Below are 17488 nucleotides of genomic sequence, written 5' to 3' on the forward strand. Positions count from 1 at the left end.
TAAAATTATGCAATATTAAAATTGTTTATGCTATTATCCTTATTTCTAGGCAAATTTGTCACTAAAGAATTCATCACATGTATAAAAAGAGGTTTGCAATAAAAATGTTGTTAACTGAATTTTAAAATTTTTCAAGTCATTAGACACAGATTTGATTTTTGGTGGCAAATGATTAAAGATCTTTACCCCCATGTAATATATTCCTTTTTGGAATTGTGTTAGACTAGTTTGCGGATAATGCAGATCACAGTGCACCGCGCCCTTTGGCTTCTTCTCCTCCTGATTATTATTATATTATTATTATTACGAAGAGGAAGGGCACAGCACAATTGTTACTGGCCCTATTGTTGGTTCCCATGCTCACCAAGATGGACATGGGGTACCCAAGCTAGGAGGAGGAAGCTACACTCAGTTCGTTGGCTTAGATAAGAACAAATACAATTTTAATAAAAAAATATATAACAATACATAAATAACAAATGACACATTTGACCAAGAAACTAATGCAAGCTCATTTTAGAACAAAACATTTTCCCGTTGGCACCACTTGTGTCGACACTAGACATATTAGGACGTTAAACACTCAGGCTATACAAACACAAGTTTAACTCTGAGGAAAAAAAAAAATACCAAACCAAATCTAATAACGCGCGTCGCAAGCGTTCAAGCAACGGCTTGCGACCGCAGGCAGTCCTTACCGGCCAGCCAGATAGCACCAAAAGGGAATTTAGAACAAACCCAGCCGAAACCAATATTTTCCACAACAAACCTGCTGGCTAGTAACCGACCTTCCAAGTCAACTTGGTCTACACGACTGCACTGTACAAGTCTCCCCTTCACGAGAGGGTACATGGGACCATGTGACTGACGTCAGGATACTGCATAGTGGGGATGGAATCCATCATGGGAAACATGATGACATCATACATGAGCGGCTCAACAGATAGATCTGGTACTATAATTATGCATTTGTGAGTTGAATGTGAACAATTACTTATTTACTATAACAAACAGGGAAATCGACAATATATATTGAGCTTGTAGGGGGAGGATATCCAATGCTTGAAACAAGCTACGACACGATGTTCTCTTTGTTGTACTTGTTATAATCCTGATTATCCTTTTCTGCATCCTAAACACTTTTATACTATGCGGGGAGTTACCCCAGAATATTAATCCATACATTATTATAGAATGTACATAGGAAAAATACATAATTTTTAACGTCTCCAGTGGTAAAAAGGATTTAACTGATCGGATTGCAAAACAGGATCTGTTTAACTTATCAATTACTGCATCAATATGACTTTCCCACGTTAAAAAATTTTCAATTTTTAATCCCAGAAACGATATATTAGAAATACTTGGAATTTGATTGTTTAAATAACTAACTTGAACATTTAAGTTTTTACTGTTTTTAGTTCTAAACTGTAGAAAATAAGTTTTTTCATAATTTATTACTAGCTCATTTTTCCTAAACCATTCATTTATCATCTCAAATAATTTATTTATTCTAATTTTAAATGTCGCAGGATTCTTATCAAAGATAAGGATACTTGTATCATCTGCAAATAATATTGGTTTGGATAGGTCAGATATAATTTTTGGTAAGTCATTTACATATAGTAAAAAGAGCACTGGGCCTAATACAGAGCCCTGAGGCACTCCGCACTGTATTTCTTTCCATTCAGAACAACATTTACTCCCGTTTTCATACAAAATTATTCTCTGGTATCTTCCTCTCAAATAGGATCTCATAAGTTTCTGAGCAGCTCCTTCAATTCCATAAAAGTCCATTTTTGATAGCAATATATCATGATTTACTCGGTCAAAAGCCTTACTCAGATCACAAAAAATTACACCCGCTATATATTTGTTGTTTAAAGTCCTATATATATTCTTCATTAGATTATAAGTAGCTAATGTAGTTGAAGAGTTTTTTCTAAAGCCGAATTGCTCTTGGACATCATTTGTTATATAAATATTATGGTGAAATCAAGCTGTCTCTATATATTCATATCATAACATGAGATACAATAACAATAAACTCAAACTGTATCAGACATATTTGATAGCAAACATCTAACACAGGGAAGTTTAGTGCATTACAAGCTCCCAATCTGCAGACCTGAATATACGACACAAAGAAAATAAGCAGTTTGAAAAATTATTTCTAAGATATTCTAATACAGGATGTCATTTCTGTCATCTGCAAGTATAAGATTTGTGAAACTTCTTTGTTATTAAACACAAATATATATATGAGACATTCATACAATGTTATACACATTTCAGACGTTTGTTCCTTGTACAGAAACATGTTCATGTGATGTCATTACATTACTTACGTGTCAATGTAGGCAGCATTACCGACATTTCAGAGGTATATATTGCCTCCATCTTCAGGGTCAAAGTGGGCAGGATGAGTGAATTTGTGTATAAATACATTTATGCTGCAAAAGAACCATGGGGGAGGGGCCCCATCCAGACCCACAGGAACAGAGTAGAGAGAAAGTTATGGATGCTCCTTGGGAAACTATTAGGGAAAATATCAAAATTTCTGCCAAGGAGAGTCTAGGTTATTATGAACTGATGAAGCATAAGCCATGGTTTGATGATGGATGCTCAAAATTATTAGACCAAAGAAAACAAACCAAACTGCAATGGTTACAGGATCCAAGCGAAATAAATGGGGATAATCTGAACAATTATAAGTCGTGAAACCAACAGGCATTTCAGGAATAAAAAGAGGGAATTTCTGAAAGACAAAATTGATGAGCTTGCAATGAACAGTAAGAACAAGAACATTAGAAACCTGTGTAGAGGAATAAATTACTTTAAGAGGGGTTACCAACATAGAAGTCCCCACTCTTTTTCAACTTTGATTTAGAATATGCCTTTAGGAAGGTCCAGGAAAACCAGGTCTACATGGCGCCACATCCCAGAAGACAGCGTTCTTTCAAATACGATTAGAATTACTGATGGTAGTTCAATACAATATAAAACAAATTACACATTCTTTACAAACTTATATTTTAAACACCATACTTTATGAAAAAGATGGATCATTTAAATAAGTGGACTAAGAGCATTCATAAAAGCCACCTTCTTGAAACACAACGTCTGTAGATATGCAGTTACCATCTAAGGAACATGCAAGAACTCACTCTGTCCCTAGTGTCACCACCATCATCTGTTCTGAAGCCATGAACATCAGCTTCAGCTTTTGCCATTGCCAATTTGAAAGAAGCCTTCTTTTGAGCACATAATGCTCTCTGTGCAGCAAATGCCACATGTTCTGCATCTGTTACGTCAGCTGCCTAAAATGACACAAAGCATATCTGTAAGTGGCAAAACACAATATTCACTAGCTATTTAATAATAATTGAAGTTCTGTGTATGGAATGAAAATACATGACAGTTCAAAATTTACTAACACAACTAAGAGACATAGGGATAAATTAAATTATAATATTAAAACAGATCTTACAGAACTATGGTGTGAACTTGTAAACTAATTTGAGTTGGAAGAAAACAGACTTCTAAATAATAAATTCTGAAGAGAGATTTTGCATTATGGAGCCAGTTACTTAGCCACGCATATACCCAAGAGCAGTCTCTAACGCCTCTGGTAGATGGGGGAAGCATCGAGATACCGCTGAGCCAGTAGAGGCCGAACTCGCTGGCTGAGTCGGGACTGATGGTATGCACCAGTACCGGTAGAGTACAGAGACTGGTAGAATATCACAGGAGGACACACAATGGACCAATACTGGTCTAAGTGCATGGGGAAACCCACCCTCTCCAATAACAACAACAACCCTGCATCTGCCAAGCCACCCCCAAGAACTGCATGCTAGAAATACCAAGGATACTTGGAGATAGATGCCATTGCACAGGAAAACCAACAATACTTCCTGAAATAACCTTCAGGCAACCACAGCTACAGATAATGAGAAAGCATGTTACTTCCTCTAAATATCAGTATGTCATACATGATGCCACCTATTGACAGAAATGCTATACTAATTAACGAGAAGTCATACTCCTTGGATGTGACAGCTTAATGCAGTTATTCCATATGACCTAACCACCTAGTGTCATTCAAAGGGCTAATAAACTCTGGGCCGAAACTCACAGTACCTAGAAGAGAACTGAAAAAAGCACTGTGGCTTCAAAAATCTAGAATTCTTTGACATTACATTCATTCTTTGATTTTCATTACATCGTGAATTATCATAAAATATGTGGACATCCACAACATATTACAAAATTCCTATATGGCAACTCAGTGTGTAATGGTCTGCAGAAGTGAACTCCATTATCTGTGGCAGTACGACACACTTCGGCATGCTGTTGCCATACAGAGCAAGGGTTGTGCACTTATAGTGCTACAGACCAAGAGAGTGTGCGAGTTTCACACACACAGATCTGAAGACAATGATCAAATTTTACACTTCCAGCAGAAGGATGATACAAGCCCCAAAACCTGGTGAAGGAAGGCTTAGGAATCAATGATACACTGTATAAAACTGGGTGACATGACAGCCAGGCAGAAAAACCACATTCCCTCAAAGAGGTGTAGCAGTAACTGTCACTAGTACAGCATATGTACAGCACACAGCATTTTGAATACGCCCACAGGAGATCTGTGCAATGTGGATCCAAACTGTTATAAAACTGTCGCATCATTATGTTGTCTGAGCATAGATTAGAGCAACATGACTGTCTGCCATACTGATAGGGAAAGTGTGGCTGTGGTTAAGCTGAAGAGGAAGGCACATCCAAATATTGTACGAGGGGGTACCCAAAAGAAACCGAACTTATTTTTTTTTAAACTTATTTATTCAAATTTTAAGCATAAACCTTCAATCCCCTTCAAAGTACTCTCTACTTACACTAATACACTTGTCTAGTCTTTTATTCCATTTTTCAAAACATTGTCTAAATTCATCTTTTGAGATGCTTGACAGCGCCTCCGTCGTTTTTTCCTTTCATGTCACTTTTCATTCAAGGAAACAAAAAAATGTCGCACGGGGCAAGGTCGGGTGAGTATGGAGGTGAGAAACAGGGGTCATACCATTTTTGGTCAAGAACTGTCGTACAGACAGGGCTGTGTGAGCAGGGGCATTGTCATGATGGAAAAACCAGTCACCCGACTGCCACAAATCTGGCCGCTGAGCTCCAAGTCACTCCCGACAGCTCCACAATTTCTTCAATGGTCCGTTGTCAATCTTCCTTGATGATTTCACGAATTTTTTCAACTTTTTCGTGTGTTCGGGCCGTGGAAGGATGACCAGAACGAGGTTTGTCATCAATTGACATTTCACCATTTTTGAAACGGGAAAACCACTCAAACACTTGAGTTTTCCTCATAGAATCGTCCTTGTACGCCGTTTTTAACATTTCAAGAGTTTCTGTTCCACTTTTCCCGAGCAAAAAGCAGAATTTCACTGCCGCACTCTGTTCACGAAAATCAGCCATTGCAAAAACGATGATCACACAAAACAGTTGTCACTATAAACTCTGCCGAAACTAGTCCTTACCTTCTGAAGCAACGGTAGTCGACTTATCGACTCAGGAATGTTAGCTCTATGCGCTCATAGCAGCAAAACGCGGTACTACAAAAGCTCTGCCAATAAAAAAATTAGTTCGGTTTCTTTTGGGTACCCCATCGTATATTGTAACATATTGTTTCTATTGATTTGCTGTGGCCACAGCAGGTACTGATAGGGTACAGGTAAGTTCTGAAATGCCCCTTTCATTCAGAATACAGTACTTATGGAACAATTTCACAAATATGAATGCGAAGTACTACCTTTGCCTTAAGTGCAGTACTGAGTTTCTCCTCTAGTTCCTCGACTCGGGCCTGCAAGCACTGGCGCTCCTCTGTCAACTGAGACAGTGTTTGAGCCAACTCCGCACTTTCTGTCATATGCTGCTCCAGCATTGCGTTTACATTCTGAACCACAGATACAATTCTATCATGGCACACTATACACATACAAGAGTTTTATTTCTATTTGCTTAATATATAAATAATACATTATAACCTCAATGAAAATTCATTAGACTAAACCTACAATTCAGCCATTTTTTTCTTAAAAATATGATTTTGTCACCCTATTTTTGGACATCATTTGTTACATAAATATTATGGTGAAATCAAAGAACCAACACAGTAGGTGTCTTCCCGTCACCCAAGGATGGAAACAGATTCAGCTAAAATGTCAAAACTTTTAAGTTATTTATTAATGTATACAGCATCTGTACAGAAGTTGTGGTGACCGAAATTAATATGATTGGTAAAATTTGAGGCTTTCATGGCGGTGACTATGAAGAATGCCATCATCTGGGATATGGTACCATGTAGATCTTGTGTGAATCACAAGATCTACATGGCGCCACATCCCAGAAGACAGCAGTCTTTCAAATACGATTAGAATTACTGATGGTAGTTTAATACCATATAAAACAAATTATACATTCTTTACAAACTTATACTTTATACATCATACTTTATGAAAAATAATGGATCATTTAAATAAATGAACTAAGAGCATTCATAAAAGCCACCTTCTTGAAACACAACGTCTGTAGATATGCAGTTACCATCTAAGGAAAATGCAAGAACTCACTCTGTCACTACTGTCAGCACCATCATCTGTTCTGAAGCCATGAACATCAGCTTCAGCTTTTGCCATTGCCAATTTGAAAGAAGCCTTCTTTTGAGCACATAATGCTCTCTGTGCAGCAAATGCCACATGTTCTGCATCTGTTACGTCAGCTTCCTAAAATGACACAAAGCATATCTGTAAGTGGCAAAACACAATATTCACTAGCTATTTAACAATACTTGAAGTTCTGTGTATGGAAAGAAAATACATGACAGTTCAAAATTTACTAATACGACTAGAGATATAGGCATAAATTAAATGATAATATTAAAACAGATCTTACAGAACTATGGTGTGAACTTGTAAACTAACCTGAGCTGGCAGAAAATAGATTTCAAGGTTCTACAACAAGATGCAGAACTGAAAAATTAATAAATTCTGAAGAGAGATTTTGCATAATGGAGTCAGTTACTTACCCACGAATTTACCCAAGCAACTGATAACCTTATTATATGCTTGAATTCCAACCAACCAAATCTTCCTTCATTAGTTGACAGCACTTCGGTTGGAAAAAAAGTTCAATTTTTGTAAAAATTCAAAGCTCACTATTTGTTTGTATTAAATCCTAGTAAATATTATCCTGAGCTAGTTCAATGCAGTTTGCTCTTCACAACCTATTTCTCCATTTTATTAACCCTTCATCTGACAAGCCAACCCCACCAATATGCTAGTGTCATGCAAAGGGCTAATAAACTCTGGGCTGAAACTCACAGTACCTAGAAGAGAACTGAAAAAAGCACTATGGCTTCAAAAATCTAGAATTCTTTGACATTACATTCATTCTTTGATTTTCATTACATCGTGAATTATCATAAAATATGTGGACATCCACAACATATTACAAAATTCCTATATGGCAACTCAGTGTGTAATGGTCTGCAGAAGTGAACTCCATTATCTGTGGCAGTACGACACACTTCGGCATGCTGTTGCCATACAGAGCAAGGGTTGTGTACTTACAGGGCTACAGACCAAGAGAGTGTGTGAGTTTCATGCACACAGATCTGAAGACAATGATCAAATTTTACACTTCCAGCAGAAGGATGATATAAGCACCAAAACCTGGTGAAGGAAGGCTTAGGAATCAATGATACACTGTATAAAACTGGGTGACATGAAAGCCAGGCAGAAAAACCACATTCCCTCAAAGAGGTGTAGCAGTAACTGTCACTAGTACAGCATATGTACAGCACACAGCGTTTTGAATACGATTACAGGAGATCTGTGCAATGTGGATCCAAACTGTAATAAAACTATCGCATCATTATTTTGTCTGAGCATAGATTAGAGCAACATGACTGTCTGCCATACTGATAGGGAAGGTGTGGCTGTGGTTAAGCTGAAGAGGAGGGCACATCCAAATATTGTATATTGTAACACATTGTTTCTATTGATTTGCTGTGGCCACAGCAGGTACTGATAGGGTACAGTAAGTTCTGAAATGCCCCTTTCATTCAGAATACAGTACTTATGGAACAATTTCACAAATATGAATGTGAAGTACTACCTTTGCCTTAAGTGCAGTACTGAGTTTCTCCTCTAGTTCCTTGACTCGGGCCTGCAAGCGCTGGCGCTCCTCTGTCAGCTGAGACAGTGTTTGAGCCAACTCCGCACTTTCTGTCATATGCTGCTCCAGCATCGCATTTACATTCTGAACCACAGATACAATTCTATCATGGCACACTATACACATACAAGTTTTATTTCTATTTGCTCAATATATAAATAATACATTATAACCTCAATGAAAATTCATTAGGCTAAACCTACAATTCAGCCATTTTTCTTAAAAATATGATTTTGTCACCCTATTTTTGGACATCATTTGTTACGTCAATATTACGGTGAAATCAAAGTGTCTCTATATATTCATATCATAACATGAGCTATAATAACAATAAACTCCAAACCACATCAGACATTTCTGATAGCAGGCATCTAACAAAGGGAAGTTTAGTGCTTTACAAGCTCCCAATCTGCAGACCTGAATATGCGACACAAAGAAAATAAGAAGTATGAAAAATTATTTCTAAGATATTCTAATACAGGATGTCATTTCTGTCATCTGCAAGTATAAAATTTGTGAAACTTCTTTGTTGTTAAACACAAATGTATGAAATACAATTTCTTTATTAAAACCGTCACACAATACGTATTATTGTGTTGAGACAGTTTTAAGAAGGAAATTGTATATTATGACACAACAGGATGCATGATATGGAAAAAAAAAAAATGTATGAAACTTTCATACATTGTTCTACACACTTCAGACATTTGTTCCTTTTACAAAAACAAGTTCCACGAAGAGAAAAACTATTCAGAACCTTGACTGGAGTTCCCGTACAAATGGCTTCAATCTCTGAATGGGATGCAGTTTTTAGTTCCAGAATTCTATGCAGATTTTTCTGAATCATTCAAGTACCTCCACAGAAAATAATCACAAGGGTTTCAGTCCTGTGATGTTGATGCCACGAAAATCTTTCCCCAAACAGTGCAAAATATCGGTTTCATAGAACTGTCTCCTTGAAAACATCACAAAGCAAAATATGGAATTGCTGGTACGAGGTCTGACATCACCTCACTGAAACCAGGCTTAATTTATTGGCATGCCATATTCCATCAGGAAAGGGATCAGAATAAGGCAAATATCAGAAGTTAATGCATCATCGGCAAACACGGGACTGAGTATTCCGACACTTGATAATGTACACTGCACTGTGTCAAATGGCTCTCCACACTTAACAAAAAAACCACCAGGAGAGTAAAAGGTGTTGGTAACCAATTTCCGACCATCCCATCTGACACCGCCCTGTTACCCATTTCATGCAACTGCATTAAAAAACATATAACTTTCATAAATTTTAAAGTGCCAGATGATAAAAAAAATCCCTGCAACATTTGGCACAGCCAGTCAAAGTCAATGCTATGCTATGACCAATGATCAGTAGGCCAATCTGTTTTGGTGTCAAGCCCATCTGGGGCCCACGACCTCATTTTTGTTAATGTCAGTCAGTTGCACGTTTTTGATGCTGGTCAATCGGTTAGCTAGAGTAAGAGTTGCTTCACAACTGACAAACTACATACTACTAAAACCAATACATTCGAGCTCATGGCCTCATTATATGGACTTGGAGCAAACTGCATAGGAAACAACACTTCCAATGGTTCATCTATTGCTGTGTGTGTATTTGTGGCAGTGGGAACATGTTTACCGAGCCACTCCCTAGCAACAACTGTCTCTTCCAGCTCCAGTATTTCGTCTCTCAGATGTCGTGTCACAATATAAAATAAAGACTCCATAGTTCCCAATATATCTGCATGTTTCATTTCAAGGTTCAGAGCATTCAACAGACAGAAATATGCTCACAGTAAAATGAGGAAGAGTTTACTGTGACTTCACTCTAAATAATCAAGCTGCAGCAGTAGTTATATTTTAAAGTGAATGCACATTACATCAGGACACAGTTAATGATTTACAGTGTACAAATATTCTGATATTATTTTCTTATAATGTTAATACAATACTAAACTTTCAAGAGTTTTAATTACAAATACTGCTGTACAAGAAATTTTGCACTGGGGATAATCCATGTCTCCTCCCCTATACACTGAAACTATTTCAAACCTTTACCAAAAATCTGTCACAGAATTCAGTAACAACAAGGATTTAAATTTCACTTCAACACAGTGGTAAATGCTTTGTGAAAAAAGCCTTGACATGTTTTACTCCTCTTTCAAATCTAAGTTCTGGAATGTTTCTTATTGAAAGAATACTGCCTGATCTAATTTAACCTAAATATGGACAACATGAAGAAGTAGAAAGAAAATAGCCAATCTCTTTTAATCAATTTTATGATGCTTACCTTCAGTTTGTCCACAACAGGTGATAAAACTCTGGATGAAGACGACGGTTCCCGTGATAACTGCTGTTCCCTAACTTTGCTGCCCTCCATGTGCTGTCTCAGCTTCTCCACTTCATGTCTCAACTGAGCAATGTCCTGGTCCAGTTCCGCAGCCTCTACCTGCTCCTTCCTCTCATGTAGCTCCTGCTTCAGCCTTGACACTTCCCGCTCCAGGTCCACTATCTTCTGCTCCAGACCAAACTGAAACAATAGGAAGATGGTCTCCATACCCTTCCTTCTCCTCACTACATGATTCGGCCAGATACAGACACCATCAGGTGCCTCTATTTGCTAGAACTGTTTCACTGCATAGTACGTGCAACTTCACCTATCACGTGTAAATATGATGCCTCACACTTAAAATAAATGTACCCTATTAAAAATCAAACAAAGCCTAATTACGATTTCAATATTGTGTAATGCCACCTAAAAGTGGATTATCTGTCAGAGTGGGTGTCCATTGCTAGAAAACGGCTTGAAGCCATGTTCCTGCAGCGTTGTCTTGGTGACAAACACATTATGCGATAATGCATACTGTGACAAGCGGCCTGATAGCCACAACCTGCACATCCGCTTGGCGGAGCTTCATGGGGCACATTCCTGTGATAACACAAAATACACAGTTACCCTGGGTTTTGATGGAGCTATGAGAGACATATTCAGGGTAATGAGATTCTAAACCATGGACATGACAAAATCAAACGCTTCAAGGAGGTGATTCCTATCCCATCCGCCTAGCAGGAATAAAGTGAGAGCAGTTCAGAGTTCAGTTCTTAAGAGAGGTTAGAGGTTTGTATCAGTGCAACAGGACGCTAAAATATAACGAGGTTAGAATTGCGGCCAAGAGTTTAGAAGCAAAGTTCAGAGTTCAGAGCTCAGGAGTGAAGATCAGAGAGGTCAGAACTGAAGGCATAGAAAAGAAGTGAGATAAGAGTCCAAAAGACCAGAGGTGCAAGATGCAGACAACAGTGAGGGATTTGGTATCTGGAAATAGTTGAATGTGTGAATTATTGTAACCGAGTGTAAATGTGTTAATAATGTCCAATTAACCCAATAATTAAAACTAAGAATCCACAATTATTTGCCACGGAACCCTGGACACATGACAATTTCTGCTTCAGGGCTGTCATCCTTTCATTCAATTATCATTGTGTTTTGATTTGTTTCACAGTGGCATGGGTGTTGTGCACATGTAGTTCCCAATTGTGTTGGTGCAGTTATCATGTATGGCACTTTGACTGTGTTCTTTGCCCTGCCTGTTAGTAGCTCTGTATTCTCTTGGTGTATATAGACCTTATGGTATGGTGCGTGAATAAAGAGTATAGAAGGTGTATCCACAAAATAAGCTCCATTTGCAAACACTGCCATTGCAGCACTGCAGTCACTATGGTGCACATGCATGAAGAATTGGTTGGCCATTTTGGAAGGCATGGGTGCCATCTGCAGACAATCAAACCACATTTACTCATCATTCTGTGTTTACATTGTTCAAGAAAATTGAGAAGCCTGCCACACGTGAAATGAGGTCTGTAATCCATTTCTTGAAAGCAAGAAACCTAAAACTGGCTGACATTCATTGTCAACTTTGTGAGGTATGAAGAACATCTCATAAGTCAGTCAATGGCAAGGAGATGGGTGAGGCACTTTAATGAAGGACGCGAGAATGTGCATGATGATCAGTGTAGTGGCTGATCATATGTGGTTAATGAAAATTTGATGCATGCAGGGGAAAAGAAGATTCAAGAGATCAGACGATTCACCATTTCATAACTTTGTGACTTTCATCACTTCTTCCCGAAATTGTGTCTATAAACTTCATTTCTCAAATTGTGTTCATGCTGGGTGCAGAAGATGATTACAGATGAACACAAAGTGAATCAGCAGGCCAGTGCATTGACCTTTCTGACATAATACAGTGAGCAAGGCAATGACTCCTTGAACCGCACAGTCACAGGGGATGAGACATGGGTGTTGCAAGTAATCCCTGAGTTGAAGCAGCAGTCCATGGAATGGAGGCACACATCATCGCCAATAAAGAAAAAATTCAAACAGACCATTTCAACTCACAAGGTCATGTGCACAGTGTTTTGGGACAGAAAAAGCATTCTACTTGTGGAATTCTTGCCTCAAGGCTCAACAATCAATGCAGGCGTCTACTGCGAAACACTTAAGAAACTGTGTCGTGTGATCCAGAACAAGTGATGTGGCATGATTTCTCAGGGTGCTGTGATGCTTCATGACAATTCTCGCCGACACACTGCCACCGCAATGCAAAATTTCATCACGAAATTTGTCTGGGAACAATTCGATTATCCACCCCTCCAGCCCAGACTTAGCATCAAGTGATTTTCATGTGTTCCTGCATCTAAAAACTTTCCTTGGTGGCCGGTGGTTCCATGATGAAGAGGTCAAAGAAGTAGTTAACACGCGGTTTGCTTCGAAGGTGGCATCATTCTACAATGCAGGGATTTAAAAACTGGTACCCCGCTACGTCAAGTGCCTCAACAATGGTGGAAACTATGTAAAAATGTAGTGTACGGTGTGCATATCAAATGGCAATATAAATGGTTTGGAAATAAAGTCTTGTTTTTTTTTCAATACCCCATCAGACCTTACTTTCTGGATAACCTACATATTAATGCAAGAGGATGCTTAAATACAATATTATGGTCTCCACAACTTCCTGAAACATAATCACTCATTCACTCACTCATTCATGGAGCTGAGCCCTTCTTGAGAAGCCACCCATTGTGCAGTTACTCAAGAGTTTCTCAGCATTTGATAGAACCCAAAAGTCCATTACCGTGTTCACAAGAGCCTCCACTGGTACCTTTCCTGAACCAGATCAATCCAAACCATACCATCCCATTACATCTCTCTAAGATCCATTTTAACATTGTCCACCCACCGACGCTTTGGTCTTCCAGTGGTCTCTTTCCAACTGGCTTTCCCACCAATATCCTATATACATTCCTCTTCTCCCCCATTCAGGCTACAAGCCCTGCCCACCTCATTCTCCTAGACTTCATCATTCTGATTATACTTGGAGAAGCAAGTTATGAAGCTCCTCATCAAGCAGTTTTCTCTAACCTCCTTCCACTTCATCTATCTTTGGTCCAAATATTCTCAGCACCCTGTTCTCAAATACCCTCAGTCTACGTTCCTGCCTAACCGTCAGAGACCAAGTTTCACACCCTTACAGAACCCCAGGCAAAATTATAGTTTTATACATTCTAATCTCTATGTTTTTAGACAGCAGACAACAAGACAAAAGGTTCTGGACTGAATGGTAGCAACCATTACCCAAATTAAATCTCCTCTTAAATTTCTCCTGAATCAGATTTTGATTTGTTATCATCATTCCCAAATATCTGAACTGTGTCACATTTTCTATACATCTGTCACCTATCTTTATGTTAAGATTTTGCCCTACATTCTGTTGACAAGACAGCAACATATACCTAGTTTTCTCTCTGTTTACTTCTAGATCAACCTCCTTATTAGTGTCAATTTTTCCTTATGCCAAACAGAAGCAATTAGCTTATGGATCTGAGAACCTAATATTTCGCTTTGTGGTTGAATAATTTCTGCTGGAATCTGATCACTACTTGGCAATTTATACTGTTTCAATTTTGAAATAGCACTTTCAACCTCAAAAGGGCTACAGCTACAACTCAACTGTATGTATTTCTATCTGCCTAACATCACTATGTACATTGAATAACCAAGAGAAGTATTTCTTCCACCTATCCAAAATGTTATTGGAATCTGCAAGCAATCACCATTCTCATCCTTCACTAAGTTACTTCTAGGTTGGTAACCCCTCTTAAAGTCATTTATTCTTCTATACAGGTCTCTAATGTTCTTGTTTTTACTGTTCATTGCAAGCACATCAATTCTGTCTTTCAGATACTGCCTCTTTCTATTCTTGAAATACCTGCTGGTCTCATATTTTATATTGTTCAGCTTAACCTCATTTCTTTTGCTTACATACTGTAATTTGGCTTGTTTTCTTTTGTCTAATAATTTTGAACATCCTTCATTGAACCATGGCTTATGCTTCTTCAGTTCATAATAACCTAGACTCTCTTTGGCAGAAATTTTGATACTTCCTCTAACAGTTTCCCAAGTTTTATTAACATCCACCTCAGCGTATAAGTTTTCCAAAGCCGCGAACCTATTTGAGATTTCAACATGATACTGCTCTTTCCCTTCTACCTCATTTAATTTCTTGAGATTGAACCTCTCCATATGAGCTCTGTGTGCTGTTTGTTTGCTCACTGCCAGTTTTTCCCTAACCTTTGCCACCACCAAGTAGTAGTTAGTATCAGAATCTGCTGCCCTGAATGATCGGACATCAATACATCATACCTGAATGCTGTCTCCTATCTATCAAAATATGGTCGATTTTGACTGTGTGTCTTCCAAAGAGGAGATGTCCAAGTAAATTTATGGATGTAACAATGTGGGAACAATGTACTTTTGACAGTAAGATTTTTGACGTGGCAAAGTTTACTGCTCTAATTCCATTATCATTAATAATTTCATGCAAACTCTCATTCCGAATTGTTGGTTTGCAAATGTCTTCCCTCCCTACTTTGGTATTGAAATCTCCTAACAAAATTTTCAAATGGTACTTTACGAATTTATAAAATACTTTGTAAGATTTGAGGTTTTCACGGTGGTGACTATGAAGAAAGCAGTCTTCTGGGATTTGGCACCGTGTAGATATTGTGTTTCAGAGGAACATATCACCTCCATCTTCAGGGCAGTAGAAAAAAGAAGAAAATCCTGCAAGCAAGGAACCAGCATGAGCAGGTGCTACTGATTTCCCATGTAGCCCCTCTCTTCTTTTCCTGCTCTTATACAGTCTGACTCAACTTTAGTTTGTTAGCACCTGCTCATGCCGGTTACTCGCTTGCGGATTTTCTTCTTTTTCCTTCTACCCTGAAGATGGAGGTGATACGTTCCTCCGAAACGTCGGTTAACACAATATCTATATGGCGCCACATCCCAGAAGACTGCTTTCTTCATTATCAAATACTTGTTCTAGTTATTTGCAGAACCTGCCCTTTATATCATCAATGTTACCTTCTGTTGGGGCGTGAACATTCAGAATGAACCAAAACATAATCAAAATCTTTACAGATATTTTTAATATAATATCCACTATAATTTTCGAGCCACATCTGAGGGGTTACTTTTTATGTAGCATATTCATATTTCCTTAAATAATGCATAAGAATAAAATTATTCAGGAGCTAGAAAAGGGCACATATATACACACATTCAAACATACATACAGACACACAAATGACATTCCAAAAGCCAATTTTTCATATTCATGAATGCTGAAAATGTGTAACTGTGACAGAATCTTGAGACAGATTTCTTTTCATCATCTCAGTACTATCACACATTATGTGTACAAGAAAGTTTAGAGAGGGCCTTTGTTTTTATGTACCATATTACGAGTAGTTACAGTAAGATCAAATCCTCATTCTTGAAATCTGCCCTGTGTTACACAAGACAAGTAGTAAAACTAGCTTAAACCACAGGCAACAACAACTACACAGATAATGAATACTTAAAGGCCGAGCAGGTTTCTTTATACCTGTATTTTAGGGATAAGTTCAAATACAACTACAGTCACCCCATGATATCCTGAGTGAGGTATATTATGATCTTCTTCAGTCTCTCCAGACAAATTACTTTATATATCCCACAAGTAATTCCTTCATAATCCATACCTACTCATTCTTCATTATCACTCTGTCTCATCATTCAATGCTATGCAACTTCTACACTTTAAACAGAATAATTCAATACTCTAAGAATCATGCAATCAAATTCTTGAAACACAGAGATTTATTCAGCGCCTATTTTATTTTGAGGACCCTTCAGAACAATGACAATAGGGCTCTTATGGGTTTATACTACTTCTTATCCCATCATATATTATATATATGCTTTGGATTGTTATTTCAGTAGGACCCTAAATTCAGAATGTCTGCCTAACCAATGTCATGATTAAATAAATCATAACCTGTAATGACTGAGCTTTATGAAGTTCCTGTCTGTTCCTCTCCATCTCTCTCTGGTCCAGCAGTCTCTTCTTCTGTCTTCGAACATCTGCTTCCTGCAGCATATGAACCCTCCTCTCCATGGCTTCTGTTTCAGTGCGAGAGAGACTCAGTTGCTCCCGCACATGAACTAGCTGGAAATATTACAATATGTAAAGAACAATATTTTTCTTTTCTTGGACATTTTTAATACTTTCCCAACTGCTACCAATACCAAAGATAACAAATTCCTTTCCATACAATCACAATCAATAACCTTAACTCTTTGACTGGCGCGGGCGTGTTTTAACGCCCGGACGATGCCAGCCATTCCCTGGCGTTGGCGTGTTTTAACGCTTTGACAATCTCTTCCCTTCTTTGCTCTCTTGGCATTCATCAACCAAAGACATATATATCATAGTTTTTGTGCATGTTTGTAAAGAACCCTTGTAAACTTTGTGGGGGTCTATATTACTGTCAGAACCCTCTGAGAAGGAAAAGGTCAGAAAATATTTCACATTGATTCAGTTTCACCATGGCTTCTTGCAGCAAGTGTCTTCGTGTTCCTACAGACCAGTTGGAAAATGTTGTGAACGAGATTTGTTCTGAAGATGATAGTGGCGATGAAATAATGATTCCTGGATTGGATGAAGTTCATAGTGACAATAATGCAGTGATAGACAATGATCCACAAGACAGTAATCATGAACATTCACCTACCATGAGTGCGGTGCCTATGACGCCCATCTCATGAACGTACGGAGACATTGTACCCCCAGTATTTCCATTTTCTAACAGTTTCGGGATCAAAATTGATATAACACATAAAATGCATCCCTTTCCATGG

General features: G+C 38.2%; 1 protein-coding gene across 14 annotated transcripts in view; it reads right to left on the bottom strand.

Annotated features, from left to right (window-relative positions):
• Window positions 1-17488, bottom strand: part of LOC111870311 (A-kinase anchor protein 9) — a 193618-nt gene that overhangs the window by 14580 nt on the left and 161550 nt on the right. For 10 of the 14 annotated variants that reach the window (XM_033753790.1, XM_033753798.1, XM_033753802.1 and 7 more), the window contains 6 exons: window positions 16626-16796; window positions 10541-10780; window positions 8185-8328; window positions 6639-6791; window positions 5819-5962; window positions 3168-3320 (listed from right to left, as the gene is read on the bottom strand). In XM_033753790.1, the coding sequence (XP_033609681.1) occupies window positions 3168-3320; window positions 5819-5962; window positions 6639-6791; window positions 8185-8328; window positions 10541-10780; window positions 16626-16796 (1005 nt within the window). The remainder of the gene's footprint in view (window positions 1-3167; window positions 3321-5818; window positions 5963-6638; window positions 6792-8184; window positions 8329-10540; window positions 10781-16625; window positions 16797-17488) is intronic. The other 4 variants (XM_033753796.1, XM_033753795.1, XM_033753800.1 and 1 more) reach the window with 4 other exon arrangements.

Source organism: Cryptotermes secundus, unplaced genomic scaffold (assembly GCF_002891405.2).
Source record: "Cryptotermes secundus unplaced genomic scaffold, Csec_1.0 scaffold391, whole genome shotgun sequence".
Lineage (NCBI taxonomy): Eukaryota > Metazoa > Arthropoda > Insecta > Blattodea > Kalotermitidae > Cryptotermes > Cryptotermes secundus.